Source organism: Oncorhynchus gorbuscha, linkage group LG19 (genome assembly GCF_021184085.1).
Source record: "Oncorhynchus gorbuscha isolate QuinsamMale2020 ecotype Even-year linkage group LG19, OgorEven_v1.0, whole genome shotgun sequence".
In the NCBI taxonomy this organism is placed as follows: Eukaryota; Metazoa; Chordata; class Actinopteri; order Salmoniformes; family Salmonidae; genus Oncorhynchus; species Oncorhynchus gorbuscha.
Genome location: NC_060191.1, coordinates 28,811,539 through 28,821,442, shown reverse-complemented (window position 1 = coordinate 28,821,442; position 9,904 = coordinate 28,811,539). Strand labels below are relative to the sequence as shown.

Genomic DNA, 9,904 nt, shown 5'->3' with positions numbered 1-9,904 from the left:
GCGTAATTTCACGCGAGAATCCAAACGGCTGCGATTGAGTTGATTCATGCACTAGGACCCTGAGGGAGCCTCGGTGTAGCGTGAGGACCTAGGCTGCTAAATAGCATGTGTCATCTTCATTATCTAAAATAATAAGAAAAAACACTTCACTCTGGTCAAGGGGCTTCTAATTCTGAGCAGCCCCAAAGATCTAGACATCTCCACGTGACAGGAGCAGCTATATGAGAAAGCAGCCCAAGCATCAGGACCAGTAGTAACCTACCACTTCACCATCGGCTCGAAGCGCAAATGCAGACAATCTAGAGGAGAATCTACTGGCTTCACATCCTTTGCTTTTAAAAACCCCAACGATAAACGGGACGTCCGAATGGTGTAGACAAGTTGGAGTGAAAAAGGACACGCTCTCCGCGGGGAAATAGGTATTACCGGAATAAAACTCGCGTGCGTCTCAAGGAGAAGGGAGATCACTCCGACCTCTGTTCTCTTCAGAATAACTTTTCATACAAGAGGTGATGCTGTATGCTCCAGACCCGCTGTGGCTTTCTGAAGTGGATTTAGACTGTCACATATGCAGGTATGTTTCATATTGTGTGCACTGTTAAACACAGCTTATTGCGCTCATTATATTGGAAGGTTATTGCTTGTTTTTAGAGGCGTTAGAATTCATTTCATGCCAAGCTCTTTTTTTTTGTCGAAAATGGAGAGAAAATTAACACGTGTGTCAGAAAAGAAATGTTTCATTGTTGCAGTGTATTTAAATACAGTAGGCTTAGCCTCAAACTCTTTAGATCAAGTATTTTTTCCCATGTTTGGATATATGTGGATATCGTCAAGTGTGTTATCACAATAACCCATATCTTCTTTTTTTACAGCACGCAAAGGGACACTTGTGAATGAAGGAACGGTGATCTTCATAAAATGATATTATCCCGCGGTGAGATACTATGTTGTCGCTGCTCGTTTAATGTGTGACAAATTGGAATCATTCAAGAAACTGGAGGAAGCGAACCAGATAATTCATCCCAAACACCATTGGCACTTCTTATTCGAGTCGGAACACCAGCCGTCCAGATGCAGTTTCGACTTTTCTCATTGACTTTAATTGTGTTGAACTGTATGGAGTACAGCAACTGTCAAACGCAGTCAAATCGCTGGAGGAGGAACAAAAGAGGTACGTTAAAAAAAATGGTCCATCTCTGCATATAGCATCAATGACAATGTGACAGTTGAAAGCGAGAAGTTTTGGATAGTTTCTGAGACTGCAACATTAGAAAAAGAAAAATCGACATGGTCGGAAAGATAATATTGAACATTCTGAGACCAAGAGTTTAATCAACATTTGTTGTCATTGTATATCCGGTTCTGCTTATGATGATGTCATCATAAACATGATTAGATAATTACCGTGCCAATGTTTTCAAACAAAACTCGTTGGCACGTCTCCTACACACTGACACTATCATCGCCCTGAGCACGGTATATTGATCAGTGACCGTCCAGCATCCTGTAGACTAGGGCTAGGCTATTTGAGGTGATGCATATCTGGTAAATGCGCTCGTGAGTTGCTGGACTCTGCTATTATCACCCGACTGCCGGTATAAGATTAAAAGCGCAGTGAAAAAATGTATTCGATCCACCTAATATATCCATCCCGCCAAAAACGAAAAGTCCCACCGCGATGTAAAGCAGTAGCCGAGTCTGTCCAGACTGTGGGTATGTTTTACGAGGCAACTGTTCGGAACTTCATGAGTTCAACGTGGAAACTATTTTTCTAAATTGGAACAAATTGTTGAGACTTCACCACTCAAAGACATTGTTAGTTGTATTACTAGATTACAGGTCATTCATGAAGCTCAGTTTTGGGGACATTTTGGCAAATGCGCAAAATGTGCGTATTGGACACACAACCGTCATGGTTTTCCAACCATAAAATGCCTGATAAGATTTGTGATATTATCTGCTTCATATTTCTTACATAGTTGCTGTTGGTGAGTCGTTTGGTCAAATAGCCTAGTTTACCCCAAATTGCTTCGGGCTCTCTGTGCTCTTACCTGTCCGACTGTCCGTGCCAACAAAGAGAGGTCTGTGTCTTTAATTAAATGTGGTACTGCTTAGTAGGCTACAGCGACGAGACGGTAAAACGCTGGTAGTGCGGCTCTATCTATTGTGGAGCGCAGCGGCTTAGGGGGGCGTATTGTGGGAGTTTTAATGAATAGATGCGGAACCCCCTTTTCTTGTCATATGAATTCGACCTCTCCAACCTCCTAAGCTGGTTTTAATTGATCTCATAACCTCAGAGTTATCTTTGAACAGTTGGTACATGCATAACAATCGCCTCTGGGGATTTAGCCCATTGGTAAAAACAGCAATGTGGAATGAATGAACAGACTGTGACCATCAGTGCGTCTGCTGTTAGCAGCACCCCTCTGGATCTGTGACATAAGCAAGGTGGTGGCAAGGGAGAGAGGGAACACTGCTTAATCTGAAGTGCATGTGCTATTCCTTATTGATCCCATGGTAGCCTGGTTATAGCACCAATACCCTAAACAGAACATGTTAGGTCTATACAGTGTGGTGTGGAGTACAGTAGGATGGTCCTCTTCTCAATGCAAGTCAATGTAAGGCAATCACAGATTGAATCATATGCAAGGCATGCCAGGGGGAACCTCCACTCCTGGCTGCAAGCCTTCCACTGCCCATCTGCAAATAATCAAGCAATCACTGTGGGGTACTTGCACAGACACACTTTTCTCTGCTCCTCTATTTTTCTCTTAGGATTGGGGTGATCTCAGATGCGCTGTAATATAATGTTCTTAAATGGGATCAAACGTTTTGGCACAGAGTGGAACTGGTTAAGTTTGGGATGTTATAGGGAGAGAGGCAAATTGATAATGGCATAGATGTGTGTGTGTTTGTCTGTGTTTGCTGTTGATAGAAGTGGTTGAAATGCTTTTGGCTAACAGGCTAGAGAGGTGTGTGTGTGTGTGTGTGTCAGAGAGAGAGGGGTGGAGGCTGGAGGTGGGGATGAGAGCAAAATGTTAGCTCTTACATTTGACCCTCTGAACATCTCAAACTAGATGCCCCAGCCCTCAGCAATGTATGGCTTTTGTACAGATTGTTTTTTGAGGGAAGGTGGAGGATTGGTTCCTGTTGTTTTGGATTGGAATGGTCCTACTGAGGCCAAAAGCGACATTTAGCAGACACTGGAGAGAATGTGAGAGAGAGATCACTGTTCAATATGCTCTGAGAGGGCTGAATATTTTTGCCTTGCCCTCAAGGTTCACCATGACAGCTCTGGAACACAGCAGTAACGTAGTGAGGTTTCCAAATCAGTGTGGAGTGTTGAGTCTCACATTTTAAAAACTGAATATGGAATTGGTCACGTTAAGCTCCCCAGGCATATATATTTTATGCGTATAGAAAAATATCCTGTGTGTAGAGGAACCAAATGTCTTTACCTTTCAGGCTGAAATAAATTAAAATAAATTGGCTGAAATAAGTAGTAGAGCCTTTGCCGTTGACATACAGTATGTAATTGGATTAGCTTGGGAAGTGTATGAGAAGGAGATGGGTGTATAGTAAGAGGATGCAGGGCTGTTCTAGTCAGCAACAGTCTGTGTTCAAAGGCAATCTGTGAGTCAGGCTAAGGCTAAATGAAGGGAATCTGTGGTGTAAATGGTTTGATCATGTCTTGCAAGCAGCTCCCATAATCTACTACATGACTCAATCCCCTGTTACACTGTAGTTGTTGTTTTTTCTCTTCATATAAAACCAATGGTTTTACACCTCTTTACTCCCACACTCCGCCCACTAAAAAAGAGGAAATCATGCCAATGAAACCTGCTATGATATCATTGCTAGACTCAAGGATATTGGTTTTCATTTTTATTCTCTGGCTAATGATGCCACCTGCTGACTACATAAAAACAGACTCAAGTACCAATGTTGCCTGGAGGAAGAGATGCACCATGGGTCAGGGGAGTTTGTAAATCCACTCCTAGGACATGGCTATAGTAGTGAAAGACTCTACGGCACTGAAGAAAACATGTACCCTTAGTGTTCTGTAATCACTCCAAGATGAATTTAGATTTTGTAGGTCAGCTGTTTCAAAAGATCATAGAAATGATACGGTTTTGAATGTCCCCACAATCTGATTTTTTTTTTACAGTAATAAAAGAATCCGAATCAGATTCGTTCAAATAATAATCTTCAGCTATTTTTCCAACATTGCCTGAGGAAGAGTCTAGTAGTCAAAGTGCGTTTTCCAGTTGTGTGTCCAGTTTTGATGTACAATTGCTGACTGCTCTCTGTAGTATTTTGCAAATGCATTCTGTTAATAGTTTACTAAAGTTATTTGCAACGTACTGGCCGCCTACTCTTCTTCTTTCTCAAAATGATATGAAACAGATTTTGAGATGAAGATACTCAAAGATGTACTCCAGGATCTTAAGCAGAACAAATTCGTAATGTATCATTCATACCAATTGCAAAAAAAAATATTCTAACAATATTTGCAGGGCGTAACTGGTTCGATCCCCAAGTCGACTAGGTGAAAATCTGTCGATGTGCCCTTAAGCAAGGCACCTAATCCTAATTGCTCCTGTAAATCGCTCTGGATTTAGCATCTGCTAAATCACTCAAATGAGAATGTAAAATGTACATCTTTTACATTTACATTTACATTTAAGTCATTTAGCAGACGCTCTTTTGATGACATAGTACACAGAAAACAGCACTACTTTCAAAACTACTGGCTGAAATTATACAAAACTTCTAGATTGCATCTCTAAGTAACTTTGTAACCACTAACTGATAATAAATTATCTCAATTGTGTCAAAGTCTACTTGAATATGGTGTTTGGGCTTATTTGAGGAAACGGACTCAATTGATGTGAGATAAGATGAAACACAGTGATTATGCATCTGATGGAAAAAGTTATGTAGAACATCCCGGAATCAGATGTGTTAGTACGGTACCTGCTGAAGTTGTATTCACTAGTCACCAAGCATCAGATGTATTAGTACGGTACCTGCTGAAGTTGTATTCATTAGTCACCAAGCATCAGATGTGTTAGTACGGTACCTGCTGAAGTTGTATTCACTAGTCACCAAGCATCAGATGTATTAGTACGGTACCTGCTGAAGTTGTATTCATTAGTCACCAAGCATCAGATGTATTAGTACGGTACCTGCTGAAGTTGTATTCACTAGTCACCAAGCATCAGATGTATTAGTACGGTACCTGCTGAAGTTGTATTCATTAGTCACCAAGCATCAGATGTGTTAGTACGGTACCTGCTGAAGTTGTATTCACTAGTCACCAAGCATCAGATGTATTAGTACGGTACCTGCTGAAGTTGTATTCATTAGTCACCAAGCATCAGATGTATTAGTACGGTACCTGCTGAAGTTGTATTCATTAGTCACCAAGCATCAGATGTATTAGTACGGTACCTGCTGAAGTTGTATTCATTAGTCACCAAGCATCAGATGTATTAGTACGGTACCTGCTGAAGTTGTATTCATTAGTCACCAAGCATCAGATGTATTAGTACGGTACCTGCTGAAGTTGTATTCATTAGTCACCAAGCATCAGATGTATTAGTACGGTACCTTCTGAAGTTGTATTCATTAGTCACCAAGCATCAGATGTATTAGTACGGTACCTGCTGAAGTTGTATTCACTAGTCACCAAGCATCAGATGTGTTAGTACGGTACCTGCTGAAGTTGTATTCACTAGTCACCAAGCATCAGATGTGTTAGTACGGTACCTGCTGAAGTTGTATTCACTAGTCACCAAGCAGAAGGAAACAAACTGAAACAGCGAGGGACTACCAATAAGAGACACTCATTTTTGTTTCCCCGTTTCCTGTTGCTTGTAGTATGAACACACACATTCAAAGGGGGAGGACAGTCAAGAGCACCTCTTTGACATGGCAGTACAGTGTGGGTAATACTTAGAAGGATATGCCTTACATTTACGTTTTAGTCATTTAGCAGACACTCATTCAGAGCTACTTACAGGAGCAATTAGGGTTAAGTGCCTTGCTCAAGGGCACATCGGCAGATTTTTCACCTAGCCGGGTACTGGCCCAACGCTCTTAATCGCTAGACTACCTGCCATCCTGAAAGCACTCAGACGCACTTGCTAATACTCTGACTTTTCTGTGAGAGAAATGGATACAAATAGCATGACTGTAAGTCAATTTGGGTAAAAGCGTCTGCTAAACGGCATATATTAATAGTTTATGACTGTCTATTAAATAGCTTATTGTCCCTCTTATTGTTTGGTGGACATGAAGCCATTTTAAACTGGCTGTGATTGAGTGAGTGAGAGAGATGTGAAGGAGTGAGTCAGAAGGTTTGTAATGAATGTAAGATGTTATGGAGAGAATTAATGTGTGTTTGAGTGATTCCCCCCCCCCCCCACCAGGGAATGCTCCACGGGGCCTCTCTTAAACCAGCTTTGCCACTCTGCCTTTGGAAAAAGAAAGTGAAAAGGGGCCTGCAGATGACATGTCCTTTAACAAGGCTTTCTCACATATTGCCACTCTAATCCACGGGATGGGTGCCCTGTATCCTGCGTTTTTTATTTATTCCACAGCAGCAGTGCGTTTCTCCAGGCTGGTTATGAAGGAGCCCTGTGCTCTGTGTTGAGTCAGCGCGCCAAGCGGCACATGGAATGATTACTTTACGCAAACGCTGAAAAGCCATCCGAGGTTCGTGGTGTGGAATAGCAATGTCGTCCATCCTCCCAAGTTCTGCTCCTTGCCGAGGGGGCTTTTTAAAGATGAGAGGGAGTGGAGGGACGGGGACGGGAGAGAACATATTTAAGCAGATCAGCTGGATGTGGCTGAATGTGAGCTGCATCACCTGAGAGGGATTTACTGCTCGCCAAGTCCTGACCTGAGCCCCGGCTGCAGCGTCTAAGAGGAACCGTGTTCCCTTTCTCTTTCCAGGCCCCATCAGCCAAGCCGTTAATGTGAGTGTGTGTGTGTGGATATGTTTGTGCGTGCGTGTCTGTGTGCGTGCAAGTCTTTATGCAGGTGCGTTTTTGCGTCTGGACAGTTTTGTGGAAAATCATGGCAGATAATTCAAGTTTTCAGGTGCGTTGACAAATACATTCAGTCACAAAAACAAAATCTGTGAACGACAGTACCTGTTGCGGCGTGGTCAGTCTGGTGGGACCCACTAACCCAAGCATGTCCAGTCTGTCTGTCTGTAATGTAGCAGACCTACTAGGTCTCAGTCACAGCCAGATCAAATGAAGCCAGTGAAAGGGTTCTCAGTCCTCAGTGCACCGATGCCATGCTACACTGGTGGAAATTCCCCCCTGAGGTAAAAAACAAAACAAAAAAAACAACAACACAGGTGTCATGAACTTGTAGTGAGGCTCGGAGAGATTCCTCAGGACCCACGTGATAAAGCTGAGGGTCATCTGTTTCTGTTTTGTCTTCATTATCTCTCACCAGAAAAAAAGTCTGTTCACCCTCTGTCTATTCACCCTCTGCCTAGCCCCCTTCACCCGATAAACTCAATTCGCCCTAATTAATTTAAATTGGCACCTACACGTAGCTTTCTGATTCGATGGCGTTTGCAGTAGGTTCGCAAACTAGAGGGTTTAGTTTTTTTCCCCCGCTTTCTCTCTTTTTTTCCCCCCTGTGCGCTGTTTCGTGTCTGGAGCAAAGACTGAGGAGGATCCATTTCACACAGAGGAGAAGGCTGGCTTTGTAACGCTTCTACACGTTTCCATTTATCACGTCACTGCAGAGAAACAGTCGCTGTGTGTAGATTCGGTCCCTGTTTTTTCTTTTTCTCAGGGCAATGCACAAGGGGGGGGATCTTCTCTTCCACCCTCAATCATTGTCATCAGAGGATTCCATTATGTTGGCAACGCTAAATGCCAAACAGATGTTTTTCTTTCCGGCTACATTTTACCACACTGTAAAAGTTCATTTTCGGAAATGTGAAATAAAATGGACTTATTATATAAATCTTATAATACACTCCATATTTCCCAGTGGTGATTGGAAACTCCAGAGCAGCAGACAAAAGGTCCAGTGTCCCTTTCGAGTGCGAGGGGAAATTTTGTGGCCCTCACCTATGTTATTCCCTCAATACCGCGCCTGCCTACAGCAATTACACCTTAATATGTTTTTGCATAAAGCTACTAAATATGGCCAGCCAGTTTGGTTCGATACTGTTGAGTTTATTAGGCCATAAAAGTCATAATGTGGGGATCGTTTCTAAGTGGCGGGCATAAAACAACAACGCAAAAGAAGCATTTAAGCACAGAAGCGAGTCGTGCGAGGGCTTCAGAGGTAGGAGAGCGGACCAGAGACAGAGAGAGGGAGGCCCTCGTTAACGAACCTCTCACTATACTCATGTGAAGAACAACACTCAAGCATTTACTCAGAACAGTGTATTGACAATAACATGGTCACAACTGGTGTGATTCTTAAGGAATACTGTAAGTATGGTGAACAGTATAAAAAAAGGAGGGCATATGTTGGAAGCTGGAATTCGATGACCAGCAGGTTCCCAGTCGTTGGGCTGCATTAACATCACCGCTCCTAGGGACATAGCTAGAGACACAAGGGCAGGGAGGGAATAGGGACGGTCCAGTGTTGTACTACTGCAGTGAGCCACATATCTGACTCTTGTTTGCCATGTCTGTGTGTGTTCTTCTCCGTGTGCGTGCTGGACTAGTACCTACTTTGGATCGATCTCTGCAAGGCCCTGGTAACTGGAGATCAGGAGCCCCCCTCCCTCTGAGAGACACACACACACACACGACACGCAGGCAGACAAGTGTGTGGAGTTGGTCTTTGGTCTCTGCAGAGTATTTACATCCACGCCTGCTCTAATGACTGCTACAACAACAGACAGAGAGGCGTGGTGGAGCTGTGTGATCCGGAGTGCAGAGCAGGGCTCTCTCTACCCCCTCCCCACCCTTTAACACTCGACAGATGGACATGCCTCCTTTTTCCCCCCTCTCTGCTTTTATTGGACCTCTAATTATGCTTACACGCCACATCAAAATAAGGCCCAGCATGCAATGCCTTCGGTATGGGGAGGAAGTGAGCCGGTCAGATGCAATAAACTGTCTCACTGTGTGGAACTTGCCTGTAATTTAGGAATCCACCGGACATGGATGTACTGTACTGGAGGTGGTGGTGGTGGTGGTGCTCCCGAACCCACCTTACCCACTGAGTGAGGCTTCTGGATTTATGATTGCAGCTGTGGATAGTGCTGGGGCTGGACTTGTGGCTTGACTGAGGCTGGGCTGGGGGTAGGGCTGGGGCTGGACTTGCGGCTTGACTGAGGCTGGGCTGGGGGTAGGGCTGGGGCTGGACTTGCGGCTTGACTGAGGCTGGGCTGGGGACTGGACTTGCGGCTTGACTGAGGCTGGGCTAGGGGTAGGGCTGGACCTGCGGCTTGATTGGTGCTGGGCTGGGGGTAGGGCATGGGTTCGATCTGAGGTTAGAGCTATAGTACTTGGAATTAGACAGGGGCTTGACTTGGGCTGAAGCTTAGGATGGGATATTGGGCATGTGCTCTATGGGGCTGGAACTAGGCTGGGACTACTCAGCTAGGGCTGAGGCTGAAACCGGGGCAGTATTTGTATTTATTAAGGATCTGGGCACAAGGTTGGATCTAGGATTAGGTCTCGGGCTGGGGCCAAGTGCTGGTAGTCATTACAGGCCCCTGATGCTGAGCTTAGAGAGAGAAAGAGCGAGCAAGAGAGATTGTCAAGACAAACAAATGAGATGCCTCGTCAATCATCTAATTAGGCTCACTATGTTGCTGCTATTAACAATGTGGACAGTTGATAGTCCCATACTGGAAAGGACTGTCAACACAGCACCGTCACTCTGCTCTAACAGAAGTGAACAGAGCCCT

The 9,904-nt window shown here is 44.1% G+C and overlaps 1 protein-coding gene across 1 annotated transcript in view; it reads left to right on the top strand.

Moving 5' to 3' along the window:
* Positions 1 to 87: 87 nt before the first annotated feature.
* LOC124006103 (R-spondin-2-like) overlaps positions 88 to 9,904 on the top strand; it is a 77,035-nt gene continuing 67,218 nt past the window's right edge. The window contains exons 1-2 of the mRNA XM_046315883.1: positions 88 to 574; positions 873 to 1,171. Coding sequence (XP_046171839.1) covers positions 1,072 to 1,171 — 100 coding nt within the window. The 5' untranslated portion in view covers positions 88 to 574; positions 873 to 1,071. The remainder of the gene's footprint in view (positions 575 to 872; positions 1,172 to 9,904) is intronic.